At 42.0% G+C, this 17,119-nt stretch overlaps 1 protein-coding gene across 1 annotated transcript in view; it reads left to right on the forward strand.

Moving 5' to 3' along the window:
- The first annotated feature begins 4,981 nt into the window (after positions 1-4,981).
- The window catches only part of LOC126419667 (hatching enzyme 1.2-like), a 125,881-nt gene continuing 113,743 nt past the window's right edge, over positions 4,982-17,119 (forward strand). Inside the window, exon 1 of the mRNA XM_050086853.1 lies at positions 4,982-5,029. Coding sequence (XP_049942810.1) covers positions 4,982-5,029 — 48 coding nt within the window. The remainder of the gene's footprint in view (positions 5,030-17,119) is intronic.

Genomic DNA, 17,119 nt, shown 5'->3' on the forward strand with positions numbered 1-17,119 from the left:
ATTCGAGTGGCAGCTTACTGAAAATGGATGCAGCAGTATACTGCACACCTTTTTGCGCAAGAGTTAAGGAAGTCCGTTCCAAATGGAGGTTTGATTTCTGCCGAGTATTAACCGAGTGAAAGCTGCTTATTGTTGGAAATAAACTAATATTGGTAACAAGAAACGACAATAAGGAATATACATATTGAGAAGCCAAGTCAAAATACCCAACTCGTGAACAGAGGTCGACAAGAGGTTCGTGAACCCACACCACTTATTGCCCGAACCGCCCGTTTCTGAGCCAAAAATATCCTTCTAGAATGGGAACAGTTACCTCGAAACATATTACCATACGACATAAGTGAACGAAAATAAGCAAAGTAGGCTAATTTACGTGTCGAAGTATCACTCACTTTCGATACCGTTCGAATAGTGAAAATGGCAGTATTAAGTCTTTGGACAAGATCCTGGACGTGGGCTTTCCACGACAGCTTACTATCTATCTGAACACCTAGGAATTTTAACTGTTCAGCTGTTCAGTTTCACTAATCATATGCCCGTTCTGTGAGATTAAAACGTTGAATTGTGTGCCAGAAATTGCAAAAACTGAGTCTTACTGTGATTTAACATTAGTTTATTTTCTACAAGCCATGAACTGAGGCCATGTACTGCACTACTTGAAACCGAGTCAATGTTGTACACAACATCCTTTACTACCAAGCTAGTGCCATCAGCAAACAGAAATATTTTAGTTACCCATAATACCAGAGGGCATATCATTTATATAAATAAGGAACAGGAGCAGCCCCAACACTGATCCCTGGGGCACCCCCAACTTGACAGTACCCCAGATCCCACATCACAGCCGTTATCAACATTGTGAATAATGACCTTTTGCTGCCTGTTGCTAATGTAAGAGGTGAACCAATTGTGAGCTACTCCCCTTATTCCATAATGGTCCAACTTCTGGAGCAATATTGTGAGATCAACAATGCCTTTGTTAAATCAAAAAATACGCCAAGCGTTCGAAACTTTTTGTTTAGCCCATCCAGCACCTCACAGAGGAAAGAGAATATAGCATTTACAGTTGTCAAACGACATCTAAAGCTGAACTGTACATTTGATAGCAAATCGTGTGATATAAAATGATCAATTAACCTTACATACACAGCCTTTTCGATAACTTTTGCAAACACTGATGGCATAGAAATAGGTCTACAATTATCTACATTATCCCTTTCTCCCTTTTTATAAAGCAGCGTTACTACTGAGTACTTTAATCGCTCAGGAAACTGATCAGTCCTAATGGAAAAATTACAAATATGGCTAAATACAGGGCTAACATGTGCAGCACAGTACTTTAATATTCTACTAGACACCCCATCATAACCATGAGAGTCCTTAGTCTTCAGTGATTTAATTATTGATCAATCTCCCTCTTGTCTGTATCACAGAGGAGTATTTCAGACGTCAATCTCGGAAAGGCATTTGCTGAGGTGTTTATATGATTTCCTGTAGAAACTAAATTTTTATTTAATTCGGCAGCAATGCTCAGAAAATGGTTGTTAAATCTGTACATATATCTGATTTATCAGTAACAGAAATATTATTACTGCGAACTGACTTTATGTCATCAACCTTGTGCTGCTGACCAGACACTTCCTTCACAACTGACCATATGGCTTTAATTTTATCCTGTGAATTAGCTATTCTATTTGCATTCAACATACTTTTTGATTTGCTAATTACATTTTGAAGCACCTTACAATACTGTTTGTAATGGGCTACTGTAGCTTTATTGTGACTACTTCTAACATTTTGATATAATTCCCACTTTGTTCTACATGATATCCTTATCCCACTAGTCAGCCAACCGGACTGTCGATTACTGCTAGTACCCCGTTTAGAATGCTCTAATGGAAAGCAACTCTCAAAGATCATGAGAAATGTGTTATGGAAAGCATTGTATTTATCATCTATATTATCAGCACTATAAACATCTTGCCACTCTTGTTCCTTGACAAGTTTTGAAAAACTCTCTACTGCTGTTGGATTAACTTTCCTACATAGTTTGTAATTAAATACGTCATTGGTTTGAGTACAAAAACCTTTTAGTGTTAAAATTTGTGCATCATGGTCTGAAAGGCCATTCACCCTTTTACTAACAGAATGCCCAGCTAGTAATGAAGAATGAATAAAAATATTGTCTGTGACTGTGCTACTGTTCCCCTGCACCCTAGTTGGAAAAAACACAGTTTGCATCAGATCATATGAATTTAGGAGATCTACCAACATCCTCTTTCTTGCACAATCATGTACAAAATTAATATTGAAGTCACCACATATAACTACTTTCTGGTACTTCCTACAAAGTGAATCAAGAACCCTCTCTAGCTTAAGCAAAAATGCTCTGAAGTCGGAGTTAGGGGACCTATAAACAACAGGAATTAGAAGTTTAGTTTCACTAAATTCAACTAATGCTGCACAACTTTCAAATATCTGTACAGTGCAGTGTCGTGATACGTCTATGGACTCAAATGAAATACTGTTTTTTACGTAGAGAGCCACTCCCCCACACCGCAAGGAACTCCTTGAGAAACAGCCAGATAATCTGTAGCCTGGTAAAGGGAGCCTCTGAATTATCAAATTATTTAAGTGGTGCTCTGATATACCAATAATTTCAGAGTCAACATCTATTAGCAGTTCACTAACTTTATCTCTAATACCTCTTATATTTTGATGAAATATGCTAATTCCTTCTCTACTTGGAAACATTACATCCTCTGGAGGTGAGCCCTTAGTTAGAGGCACATCCTTTAAGCAGGTATACCTATCAGCTGACTTCAGTCTAAAAAAGGTGCAGCTCTAACACCAACTACTACAGGAATTTTTCCATGAGTGATACCACTACCACCACCACCACCCACTACACTGTCACCTATAAGCTTAGCCAACCTCCCCTTCCCATACCTATTGAGGTGCAGGCCATGCCCAGTGAAACCCCATCTACTGATAGACCCAACTGACATCACTGAGATGTTATCCATGCCCTCCGCCATCAGTGCCCTCCCCAGGCCCCACATTAACGCGCCTAACAGCCGCATTAAGGTGCGGCCGATCATGACGCTGAAACAGTTGCATGAAATGCACATTAGTGCCACCAGTTTGAGTAGCTATCTTAACCAAGTCACCACTGACATCATATTCCCCGTCCCTATCGAGACTGTTCCCTGCTCCACCCACTATCACTACCTGATCCTCTGTCGTAAAATTCTTACATAACTGCCCTATGTTTTCAGTCACCTGAGCCAACCCTGCACTAGGCTTCACAGTGCTGGTGACCTGGTACTCACTCCCCAACACTTCCTGCAACTGCTGGCCCACACCTCTACCGTGGGAGCTACCTAGCAGCAGAAACTTCTTTCTGCTAGACTTTGCAACCAACCTAGGCCTCCTAATTGCTGAGGACTACTGCAAGTTACCTACATCTACGGCTACACGAGGCTCCTCTTCACTCAACTCTGACAGTTGGTCGTATCTATTGCATGTATGCAGAGTAATACTGTCTGAATACCTCCTCCTCCTAGCTATCTTCTTGCCAACTGCCAGTTCCCATTCCCTACCACCCTTCACCCTCCTCAACCTATCTAGTTCTTCCTTTGCGCATTGTAACTGCACCGGAAGGGCACAGATCTTACGCTCCTGTTCCTCTATTAACTTATTTCTACTACAGATTCTATATTCCCAGGAGAGGATCTCCCTAAAATGACCACTGGCTTCCCCACTGCATTCCCCCCAATGAAAATACTTTGAACAAATCCCACACCGTAATCCACTACTCACAAACCTACGACAGAGCCCACACTTTTCACTCATGGTAAAATTTTACAGTTACTGAAAAAAAACTATACGTCTACGTTAGCAAAGTTCAGTTACACCAGTAGAACTATTTAAGAACTAACAATAATGGCCTCGAAATTCTCTGCCTACTAAGAAAGCAGCTACTTGTATCAATACTACTACAACACAGCCGATACCAATACCAGCAAAACTTCACAAAATTATTAGCTAAAACCAAAAAATTAAAACGACCACTGTAACATTAAGCGAAGTTAAAACACTAAATGAAAGTTTTACTGAAATATTTCACTAGAAAGAATAATAAACGTCAGTTGAAAACTAAAGCACGAAATTTACTAAACGACTTCAACACACTGGAAACTCTATAAAACACAGCGAGCGAACGATTACAAAAGTTTATTAAGTCGTTATTTCGCCACAAACGGCACGCAACAGCGCTGAAATCTATTAAATTTAATAACTGTATTACAGAGCACAAATAAGTTTGTCAGTACTTAGCTACAGCTGCAGTGCACGCCGCAAAAAAAAAAAAAAAAAAAAAGTATGGAAGATCCAGCCTAAGAAGCCAGAGTGTGTTGGAACAAATTGGTGTCCGACCATTATCAAACGATTCATTCACAAGTGATCCGACGGGGGCGCGGAGACGGTACTTGTCTAGATATCGAAGGGTTCCTCAGAACAGAGGAGAAGAGTCGCATTTTCAACCACAAAAGGACGAGGATCAAAATGCGACTACTCTCAAAAACATTACGGACCTGTTGCACCAGATGCAAATGCTGAACTTAGAGCAGAGCGCCAACCTTAATGACGAAATTAAAAAGGCGAATTCGGAGCTGAAAGACAACCTTAATGCCGAAATTAAAAAGGCGAATTCGGAGCTGAACTATAGGCTCACAAGTTCATAGGGAAGTAAAAGAGGAGGTAAAGAATCTCGGCGTCAAAATAGAGAAGGAGATTGCCATCATCAAACGAACGGCAATTGAAGCCAAATTAATTGCGAAAGGTGCAAGGAAAATAGCGAGAGAAACTCGGGACTCCACGCAAAGCACGGCAAAAGTAGGAAAGGTCATGTTATCAAGGCTACAAAGCAGGATAAAACGTGTCGAAGAAAAGCAACAAACCGGACATAGAGCCTAACGAGATGTTGAAAGAGGAGGTGGCGATATTAAAAAGAAATTTAGAGGACGAGGTAAAACGTCTCATTACAGAGACATTAGGAAAGAAGAAGGGTGTAATTACTGCGTCGACTGAACTGTCACTTGCCGGAACACAGATAACCGCTTCACGGTGTGACAAAATTGACACTATAAGCAACGGGAGCCACGCCTTGATTCACAGCTCTGAGGCAACGACCGAGGTAAATACTGACAGCGCGCAGCTGTCCAGTGAGCACAATTGCTGTCGGCTGATTAGATGTACCGAACAACTGTCGAACATACAGATGGGGAGAGATGACGATAGCGTGTCGGAACGAATTAGTCCACGTCCCGAAGTTCATACGAATCGTAAGAACGGGCAAAATGATAACTGGAATGATGACCGGTTTGACTACAAGCATTTTGTATCAGTGCGAAAGTTCCATCACTACAAGGACGAAGGTAATAGCTTGCATCCAAAAACTTTTTGGGACAATTCGAGTTATCTTTGCCCCCACACTGGCCATTGATGTACCAGCTGGATTTTGTGTGCTCCCATATGGAGGGCGCGACCGCTGAGTTCACGAGAAATGTAGCGAATACGAGCCTCTCGTTCGAAGAATTCAAAAATTCCTTCTTGGGCAAATATTGGTCTAAAGAAACCCAAGAAAGGATCAAACAAGAAATTATGATGTCCAGAGATATGGAAGGGGCCGGGTACCGGAGTCCGGTCAAATTTTTTGAAAATATGACAAAAAGGAACCAGTACCTAGACAACCCATGTAGCGGTACGGAAATCATCAGATTATGCTACATGAAACTTCCCATCTCGAACCAACAATTACTTGCCGGTCGTTGTGGTAGCGATACTGAGGTATTTAAGGGCATTTTGCGCGAACTGGAATTCGCATTTCAAGAGGAACAGGCGCGGGAGAAACGCCGACAGAGTGAACAAAATAACAACCGTCGCAATAATGGACCTCAGTGGGATAGTAGGCCAGTGCCGAACTACAACGGCCGCAATCAAGATAAAGAGTAATGGAAACTCGAAAAGAAGGTACACGGAAGAAGAGCGACACTCTCCGGTGCAACATTATAAATTACAAAGGACTTGGGGCGGTAACCAGCAATCGGGAAGGAACAGGAATAATGGTTACCAAAATAACAACCAGGAAGAGGTCGAAGTCCGCCCTCCGAAGCCTGGTCCATCCCACCTTAACGGGCAGGATTACGAATGACTAGACCAGAGCGCAGACGTAGTAAATATAGGCTTAGAATAAGGATTTTTGCTAAAGTGTCTTGTTTGTTTGTATGTGTACTGATCTTAGTGGTAGAATGTCTCGTTTATATGTGCCTATATTTTGTGTTTTTATTATTAATAATGATATCTCGCCTCTAGGTGTTGAGAAAATGAAGTGCACCAGAGTATTTTGTAAAAACACATGATTAAAGAATGGAAAACAAGTATTTCTGGGCGTATCCCTAGAAAAAGATAGATTAGGAACTCTGTAAATTACAGAAAAGTTCCCGGTAGTTGTATCTCCGTCATTGGAGAACATATTTAAGGTGGCCAGTCCCGTAGGTCGTTACGAGGACGCACCGACGCGTCTCGTATGCCCCTGAATACGTAAGAGGTGGACAGCTATGCGCAGTTGCGTGAATTAGCGCACCCAGTGCATGTTAAAAAGAACCGGATGTAATCATCTAAGGAGTGAACAGCAGCATTGATACGCCAGAAATAGTTGTTGATACAAAGATAGTGTAACAACTGCGAGTGTGAGCAGTGAGCTATTTTTGTGTTGTGCCATTGTGACATTGTTAATCCGAAACATGTTCACAGGCCTTATAAAACCATTCGTGACAAAAGGAGAAAACGGGAAGAAAATAGAGGAGAGAAGAAGAGTCGCAATAGCACACGATAAAGGACGCTATACAAACTTCCAACAAAAATCTTGGTAAGACTGACACATGTCTAAGTTTGTTGTGTTTTATACATGTTCGCAGGCACAATAAGAGGGACGTCTGCCACATAGGGAATTCAGAAGAAAAAACAAGATTAGAGACAAAAAGTAGTAAATAGTAAATATGTAGTCAGGTTGGCCAACACCGTGTAGTCGTAGGAATTGGTAGTTAGAAATGGTGAGTGGATCCTGTCCAGATAATCTTGATTCCCTATCCCTTGATTGTGTGTGTGTGTGAACGACTGTGAAGCAAGTTGTCTTGTACATTTTTATGTTTATGTATAAAAAAAAGTTCTGTTACATTTCTATTTTAATTGATCCTAAAGTTGAGTTACAAATAAGTAAAATTATTCCTTTTGTAATGAAACAAGTTCATTATCGTAAAGCAAATGTAAAAAAAAAGAAAAGTATGGTACTGATTGTTAAACATGAGCACTTTCCATGTACTAAAATCAGTTGTCTTAGTGTGTTAAGGTGGCGTAACTGAGCAGGAGGGAGTTGAAGCTACGACACCTGACGCACCCCACACGAGCTGACAAGGAACGAGGACGACAGCAATGAGGGGAGCACACAGCTGACGATGATGATGGCATGCAGACCACGCCCTAAATCGACGGGGACGGTAGTCAGCTCAGCAGTTTTCGTGTCTGGAGAGCATTATTTAGGAGTAGTTTACAGATCTGTGGGCCATGTGCCCCAACCACAGGCATGTCAGCGTGTGTTTAGTATCAGTGTGATAAATATACTCTATACCTAAATAAAATGTTCGAAAATAGAGTACACTCCTTACTTACTCTCCCCAGCAACCCAGCACAGGCTGAGTCATTTTCGCGCCATTTTCCCCCTACAGATCACCATCTTGGATTACGTCACAGGAGGGATGACAGCAGCCTCTCTTGGCAGTATCGTGTACTAGATCTGTTGGACTCTAGATCTCATAGTGGAGAGACTGCCTACAAAACGATGACTCATGCCCAGCACAGACAGAGTCGTTTTGCCGCCATTTTCCCACACTATCTTGGATTACGTCACAGGATTGATGACTGCACCCTCTGGTGGCAGTATTTTGTGCTAGGTCAGGTGATGTCTAGATCCTGTGTTGGAGACACTGCCTGCAAAATAAAAACTCATGTTCAGTACAGGCAGGATTGTTTTCCCACCATTTACCCCCACCATGTCGGGTTATGTCACAAAACGGACGACAGCGCTCTCTGGTGTTGGTACTGAGTACTAGCTCCAGACATTGTGGTGAAGACACTGTCTGACGTCATCTTGGATAACTGTACTTGCGTTATCATCTGACGTCATGGCCGCCATCTTGGACGACAGCGGCCTCTGGTGGTGGCGCTGTGTACTAGGTCAATTGTAGTGCAGACATGGCGAACACACTGGATGTTGGTGCTGCCTCTGATTGTTTAAATAAAGACTGGTGCATGATTTTGACAGTTGATGAATAGCAAGCATGTTTGCAGAGTCTTTTAGATGGATTATTATTTTGACAATTGACGAGTTGTTTGGCTCTCTGGATGTAAATGTATTGCATGTTTGTAGGCTGTGCAATGCGTTATTTTTTACAGCTTACAATTAGCAAGTGTGTGTATAGAGCATTATACAAGAGTTATGTAGGAGTAGTTTGCAGGTCTGTATGCTGTGGGGCATGTCAGACAATGTGTTCTGTATCACTGTGATAAATATACTCCATCCCTAAATAAATTGCTCCAAAATAAATAAAGTATTCCTCTCTCCATCACCCTAGTGCAGCCTGAGTCCTATTCCCACTGACCTCTAGGACAAGGTGGCAGCAGGGTGACTTAGGTTAGTGGAGGTGAGTTTTGTTTCCCACAATTTTCTTAGGTTGGTAGCGAAACCCCAAGTGACATTTCTTTACTGCCAAAATTTAAGCTTGTCGCCAGTTCCTAGAAGGAAGTGGTAGTCAGGTGGTTGAGGCTAGTCCAAGTGACCTTCCTTTGGCACCATTTTCTTAGGGTAGTAGAGATACACGAATTGACCTTTGTTTACCGCCAAAATTCAAAGTTGGCGCCAGTCCATAGGAAGAAATGGCGGTCGTGTGACTTAGGTTAGTGGAGGTAGGCCAAGTGAGCTATCTTCCTGCGACTTTCTTAGCTTAGTAGAGATAACCACGGTGTGGTGCATTATTATTTGAACTTCCCGCCATTTTTCTGGGGAGGGGGTTAGGTTAGTGGAGGTGACCGTTTTCCCGCTGAAATTCAAACTTTCCACCAAAAGCAGCCATCTTGAATGACATCATGGAGCTATCTTGGATGACATGATGCGCTGTTGCCAAGTCTACATGCCACCATCTTGGATGATGTCATCGCCGCCAATTTGGATACATCTGGTAACAATGGGAAGGGGGTGATACGCCCTTGCCCCAATACTTCTGGTCTTTCATCCCTACTGCTCAGTTATACATCAAAGCAGGAATGACAGAAATAAAAGAAACGTTCAGGAATTGGATTAAACTTGAAAGTGAAAGGATATGAAGTGAACCAGAATTACAGTATATATTGAATGGAAACAGTACAGAATATAGCCGGCCGCTGTGACCGAGCGGTTCTAGGCGCTTCAGTCTGGAACTGTGCAACTGCTATGGTCGTAGGTTCGAATCCTGCCTTGGGCATGGATGTGTGTGATGTCCTTAGGTTAGTTAGGTTTAAGTAGTTATAAGTTCTAGGGGACTGATGACCTCAGATGTTAAGTCCCATAGTGCTCAGAGCCATTTAGTACAGAATATCGATTGAGAGTAAATCAAACAAAGACGAAAGTAACAAGGAGTAGTAGAAATGAGAACAGTAAGAAGCTAAACATCGATATTGGAGATCACCATGTAAACAAAGTTAAGGAATTTTGTTACCGAGGTAGCAAAATAACCGATAACGGACATAGCAAGGAGGACATGAAAAGCAGACTAACACTGGAAAAAAGGGCATTCTTGGCCAAGAGAAGTCTACTATCAACAAATGTAAGCCTTAATTTGAGGAAGAAATTTCTGAGAATGTGTGTTTAGAGCACAGCATTTTATAGTAATGAAATATGGACTGTGGGTAAACCAGGAAAGAAGAGAATCAGTGCATTTGTTACAGAAGACTGTCGAAAATCAGGTGGGCAGGGCAGATAAGGAATGAGGAAGTCTCCACACAGTTGGTGAAAAAAGGAACATATGAAAAACACTGAGAAGAAGAAGGGACAGGATGACTGGACTTCTGTTAAGACATAAGGAAATAAACTGTATGGTACTAGAGGCAGCTACAGAGGGCAAAAACTGTGGAGGAAGACAGATATTGGATTATGTCCCGTAAATAACTGAGAAAATAGATTGCAAGTGCTTCTCTGAGACTACAATGTTGGCACAGAAAACGAATTTGTGGCAGGCCACATCAAACCAGTCAGAAGACCTATTACTGAAATACTGTTATGGGGAAATCCACTGAGTACAAATTTCGTTTTCAGATGACAGAAAAAAAGTTAACCGATGTATTCAATGGTTGGATACTAGAGAATTCTCTAAGAAACACTTCAGCCATCTCATGTAATGACAGTCGCAATTCTTTACATGTATAATTGCTTAATAATGTAAAAGAAAATATTCTGAGAACGAATATACATATGCACAGTAGCATATTGCATGCTCTAGACACACCATATTGAAGGCTGTCACTACACATGAAAGCTACAAATACCTAAGTCTGAATATATGTAATAAACTGCCCCAATCAGTAAAAATCCTCACTCTAAGGATATTTAATACGGTATGAGAGGTATGGGTTAAAAATCTGGCATTTATCCAGTGGAAGAATACCTTCAAAGTGACCCGAAGGACATGTATGATGAAAGAAAAAACTCAAATTGCTAGTAAATAAGATTGTCATAATGTGTACTTATTCAAATCACATGTGTATTAGAATATACTTTTTATCCATGTAGAAATATCGTAAACATAATGTGAAAGTGGAATTAATGATGGAGATATATGATGGAAGAGATGGTGTATTTATTCGTATATGGCTGTGTAGATATGTAATGAGATATGCTAGAATATGAATTATGTAATGAGTATCATTAATTTGTAAATGTGTTAAAGACTATATATATTTAACTATAAAGCCCAAGTGCAATTGACGAAGCCAGTTGCATGGTAAACATGATGAATGGCTATCAATAAACATCAAAACTATATCCATCATTTTAAATTTCAGTAATAATTTTCTAGTTTTTTCAAAAATGTTGTAATATTACCACTTGGAGACCTTTATTCACAGAAAATTTTTAGTTCTTCATTCGTTATGCCAGTTATTCCAAAATCTGTTTCGATGCATGCTGGAAGGTTTAAACATTTACAGTATTCGATATCTTGCAGACTGTCGATTTACTTCTTTTATATAGCAACACCTGCACCTTTGTGTTTTGATCTACAAAAATAATTAATCAAATCATAGTCTCTTATTGGATAGATAAAAAATCTAATGAGAAAGTGGCAGCAGAAGAACACACATATAAAGGTATTTAAATCTGCAATCTTTGAGAGCCACTAACTCCTTCTTCCACCAGAAGGGTTGACGGGGAAGAAATAGAGGTGAAGGGAAAGGACTGGTGGGATTTAGGAAATGAGTTCAGAGAAATGGCCCATAACCCAAGGTCAGGGAAGACTTAATGGCTGGGATGAGAAGGAAGGGTATTCCTAAAGGACAGCTCCAAAGTTTCCTACCGCCGGGAAGCAAGCTCACGGCTTATGTTAAGTGCTTTTAAGTGTCTGCAGCGCTCCTCGCCAAAATTCACGCTCTGGTGCTACAGAGAAGCCATTTAGTGTCTTGCGGTCAGGGCAGTGCCGAGGGCTTGGTGAGGTTGGCACCCACCAAAGGCCCCGGCACAGAGGGAGTGCAAAAACAAACCGTGTAAAAAATAAAAAAGATAGTTTAAGAATTAAGCGGGAGACGTATGTGTGTTCTCCTACCCCTCGTGCCTACGAGCAGAAGCCTTTTCCTTCGCACCGCGACCGTAAACGCATGCTCTGGTCACACTCTCATTTTGTCCAAGTAGCATCACAAAGAAACGACTACCAACGATCAGACGTCAACCACCAACGCGATTTATGTGGCAACAGTCAGCTCGGCTTCCAGCTGCCACCTGCACAGCTCTCTCTTCGTTCAATAGCGGAGCTGTTGCTGCTACTTCGCTATAGCACAAGGTGTTTCAAAAAGGACGACCAGATTTCACGACACCATATTTATTGATAAAGACATACTACAAACATGCCACAGGTCGCAAAATACTAACAAAATCTTAAAGTTTTAGCTGTTGTTGTTGTAGTTTTCAGTCCAGATATTGGTTTGATGTAGCTCTCCATGCTACTTTATCCTGTGCAAGCTTCTTCATCTCCAAGTAATTACGGCAACCTACATCCTTCTGAATCTGCTTAGTGTATTCGTATCTTGGTCTCCCTCTACGATTTTTACCCTCCACGCTGCCTTCAATACTAAATTGGTGATCTCTTGATGCCTCAGAACATGTCCTACCAACCGATTCTTTCTTGTAGTCAAATTGTGCCACAAATTCCTCTTCTCCCCAATTCGATTCAGTACCTCCTCATTAGTTACGTGATCTACGTTTTAGCTACACTCAATGTGTTCAGAGCAGCAGCATAAACATTTAGACGATAGCTAAATTTTTACACAATGTATCTGCTTTTACAGAAGCTGCCTGGTGGCTGTTATTCTGTTCTTCACTTCTTCTATGTTTTGAGCTGAAGGGGAGACGAACGCACTGTCCTTCGCATATCCCCACTAGAAAAAATCGCATGTGTTTATGGCTGGCGACCTTGGAGGACTGGATCCCTCCCACCCTATCCATTGTTTAGACAGAGTGTCATTGGGGAACTGACGAATATTGTTGTATCAGTGTGGTGGAGCTCCATCCTGTTGGAAAATGAAGTCATCAGAATCCTCCTGAAGTAATGGAAAAAGTCAGTTCTGCAGCATGTGAAGAGATCTAAAAAATGGCTCTGAGCACTATAGGATTTAACATCTTAGGTCATCAGTCCCGAACTTAGAACTACTTAAACCTAACTAACCTAAGGACACCACACACATCCATGCCCGAGGCAGGACTCGAACCTGCGACCGTAGCGGTCGCGCTGTTCCAAACTGAAGCGCCTAGAACCGCTCATGGGATTAAAAGACACTGACCTGCATTCTTGGCCTCCAAGATCGTCAGACATGAATCCATGTGATTATTTGTTGCGGAGATACGTGAAGGAAAGTGTGTTCACTTCCCTTTTACCTCGCGACATAGGTGAAGTGAAGAATGACAGCCACCAGGTAACTTCTGTAAAAGCTGGTACATTATGCAAAGTTTAAGATTTTGTATTCTGCAGCCTATGGCATGTTTGTGGCATGTTTTTATCAATAAATATGAAGTCCTGAAATCAGGTAGTTCTTTTTGAAACACCCTGTGTTATAGGATCTCTGAGGTAGACGAGTGCTTGATGGATCAATACTTTGATCGATTTCTGACGACTAAGGTCTGGAGCGAGGTGTGATTGTGGTGTCACCGCCAGACACCACACTTGCTAGGTGGTAGCCTTTAAATCGGCCGCGGTCCGTTAGTATACGTCGGACCCGCGTGTCGCCACTATCAGTGATTGCAGACCGAGCGCCGCCACACGGCAGGTGTAGTCTAGAGAGACTCCCTAGCACTCACCCCAGTTGTACAGCCGACTTTGCTAGCGATGGTTCACTTTCTACATACGCTCTCATTTGCAGAGACGACAGTTTAGCATAGCCTTCAGCTATGTCATTTGCTACGACCTAGCAAGGCACCATATTCAGTTACTATGAATGTATTCTAAACAGATAATATTGTGAATCATGTACCGTCAAGAGCGACGTTCATCATTAATGGATTAAAGTTAAGTATCAAACTAATTCCGTCCGCTTTCTGAATTCTAATTCCTTGTCATGTTCCAGACCTCATGTCAGTATAGTCCTTCCCTTCTCACGCCAGCCTGCGTGAGCTAAAACGCGTGCATTTCGGCCTCCACTAGTAACACGGTGTTGGCTCTTCTGCTGGCACAGCGTGAAGAAAACGAGCATAAAAAGTGGAGGGATGTGCAATCGAAATGTGCCCCAGCCACGTAAGCCAAAATTACTCTGCCGTTGCTGCCTGACTGCATTGCTCAAACAGTTCCTATGTGATAGGTATTTAGCCGTTATTGCAGCGTGAATGAAACTCTTATAGGCGCTAAAGCATCACAAGTCATAAGTTTCTTTCTTAATTACTGTGCTACCCGTTCAGCCCAGGTAGTTCTCACATCACTGGACATCGTGGCCAATTATCCTCTTATGACGTGTCGTTAGGAGGTGTCTATCAGAACAAACCACAGCAATATTGCAGGGTGACTGCACCTTAAATGTGCTGGTAATTAGCGGGTTTGTAATTACCTTTGCATATCGCCGGTGACGTGCCAGTAGAAAGGCAGCTATACAGGGTGGTCCATTGATAGTGACCGGGCCAAATATCTCATGAAATAAGCGTCAAACGAAAAAACTACAAAGAACGAAACTCGAAGAGGGAAACCAGATGGCGCTATGGTTGGCCCGCTAGGTGGCGCTGCCATAGGTCAAACGGATATCAACAGCGTTTTTTAAATAGGAACCCCCATTTTTATTACATATTCGTATAGTACGTAAAGAAATATGAATGTTTTAGTTGGACCACTTTTTTCGCTTTGTGACAGATGACGCTGTAATAGTCACAGACGTACAAGTACGTGGTATCACGTAACATTCCGCCAGTGCGGACGGTATTTGCTTCATGATACATTACCTGTGTTAAAATGGACCGTTTACCAATTGCGGAAAAGGTCGAGATCGTGTTGATGTGTGGCTATTGTGATGGAAATGCCCAACGGCCGTGTGCTATGTATGCTTCTCGGTATCCTGGACGACATCATCCAAGTGTCCGGACCGTTCGCCGGATAGTTACGTTGTTTAAGGAAACAGGAAGTGTTCAGCCACATGTAAAACGTCAACCACGACCTGCAACAAATGATGATGCCCAAGTAGGCGTTTTAGCTGCTGTCGCGGTTAATCCGCACATCGGTAGCAGACAAACTGCGCGAAAATCGGGAATGTCAAAAATGTCGGTGTTGAGAATGCTACATCAACATCGATTGCACCTCGTATTCCTATGCACCAGGAATTGCATGGCGACGACTTTGAACGTCGTGTACAGTTCTGCCACTGGGCACAAGAGAAATTACGGGACAATGACAGATTTTTTGCACGCGCTCCATTTAGCGACGAAGCGTCATTCACCAACAGCGGTAACGTAAACCGGCATAATATGCATTATTGGGCAACGGAAAATCCACGATAGCTGCGACAAGTGGAACATTAGCGACCTTGGCGGGTTTAAGTATGGTGCGGCGTTATGGGAGGAAGGATAACTGGCCCCAATTTTATCGATCGCAATCTAAATGGTGCAATGTATACTGATTTCCTACCTAATGTTCTACCGATGTTACTACAAGATGTTCCACTGCATGACAGAATGGCAATGTACTTCCAACATGATGGATGTCGGGCACATAGCTCGCGTGCGGTTGAAGCGGTATTGAACAGCATATTTCATGACAGGTGGATTGGTCGTCGAAGCACCATACCATGGCCCGCACGTTCATCGTATCTGACGTCCCCTGATTTCTTTCTGTGGCGAAAGTTGAAGGATATTTGCTATTGTGATCCACCGACAAAGCCTGACAACATGCGTCAGCGCATTGTCAATGCATGAGCGAACATTACGGATGGCGAACTATTCGCTGTTGAGAGGAATGTCGTTACACGTATTGTCAAATGCATTGAGGTTGACGGACATCATTTTGAGCATTTATTGCATTAATGTGGTATTTACAGGTAATCACGCTGTAACAGCATGCGTTCTCAGAAATGATAAGTTCAGAAAGGTACAGATATCACATTGGAACAACCGAAATAAAATGTTCAGATGTACCTAGGTTCTGTATTTTTATTTAAAAAACCTACCGTTACCAACTGTTCGTTTAAAATTGTGAGCCATATGTTTGTGACTATTACAGCGCCATCTATCACAAAGCGAAAAAAGTGGTCCAACTAAAACATTCATATTTCTTTACGTACTACACGAATATGCAATAAAAATGGGGGTTCTGTTAAAAAAAAAACGCAGTTGATATGCGCTATTATGTCACTGTATGCGTAAAATATTGATTTTGTTCATAACCTCTTCATACGTAATGGCTGTGCTAGATGTGGCATCTCAACCATTTTGGTGACGGTCGGTGCTGTTTTGTTTTTTTGATATTTGACCATAATTTTAATAGTAGTGGAACCTCACGGTGCAGTGAGTTAAATTGTAATAAAATAATTTTTCACTAACATATACGGCGTAACGTCGACACAAACAACGTCCGCCATCTTGTCAAACTATCTGTCAATCAAAATGTCTCGCAAAGACGTCGAACACGATCTATGCTTGACAAACATGTCAAACTGCACAGTAAATGGTCAAATATTTGGCAACCATAGTTAAGTTTGACAAAAGTTTGATCGTTTAGGGGGTCCTTTAAGGTCTAGTGACATGTCTTGGCCGTAGACCAAACGTGGGATGAATGAAGCCTCTGCTCCGGCCCGTTCGTCTGGGAACCACACGCAACCGAGTCGCGTCCGTGTTGCTGTTTTTCCTTGTAGTGCCTCGGAAGTGGCGGTCTGTGTTTTTATTTGCGAAAGTTGTAAATATGTTCGCTAATTTTCGTAATAGTGAATTGGCACTTGCAGAGTGATCACTCTCCCCGAAATTTTTCGGTCGTGATTGTGAGCGTGAAGGAAGAGACTGCAATGGAAGAGCATCTGGCTGCAGCTAAGGAGCTAAGGGCATTTTTTGTCCTCATTCAGTTTTAAAGCAATTCAGGACAAAGCATGAAAATTCAAGACTGTCCCCAGACAATGACGATGGCTGGTCACTTTAATTTAATCTTTAAAAGTATAATAGGAGATCTGCACTGTTGTAAAGTTGGATGTAGGTGCTGGGGGAGGGGCACGGGGGAATCAGGGAGACCGACAGTAGTATAAAAGAAGGGGCGTCAGTTTTCAATTCTCGCCTAGAGCGGCAAAAATCCTAGCGACAGAC

Source organism: Schistocerca serialis, chromosome 9 (assembly GCF_023864345.2).
Source record: "Schistocerca serialis cubense isolate TAMUIC-IGC-003099 chromosome 9, iqSchSeri2.2, whole genome shotgun sequence".
Classification (NCBI taxonomy): Eukaryota; Metazoa; Arthropoda; class Insecta; order Orthoptera; family Acrididae; genus Schistocerca; species Schistocerca serialis.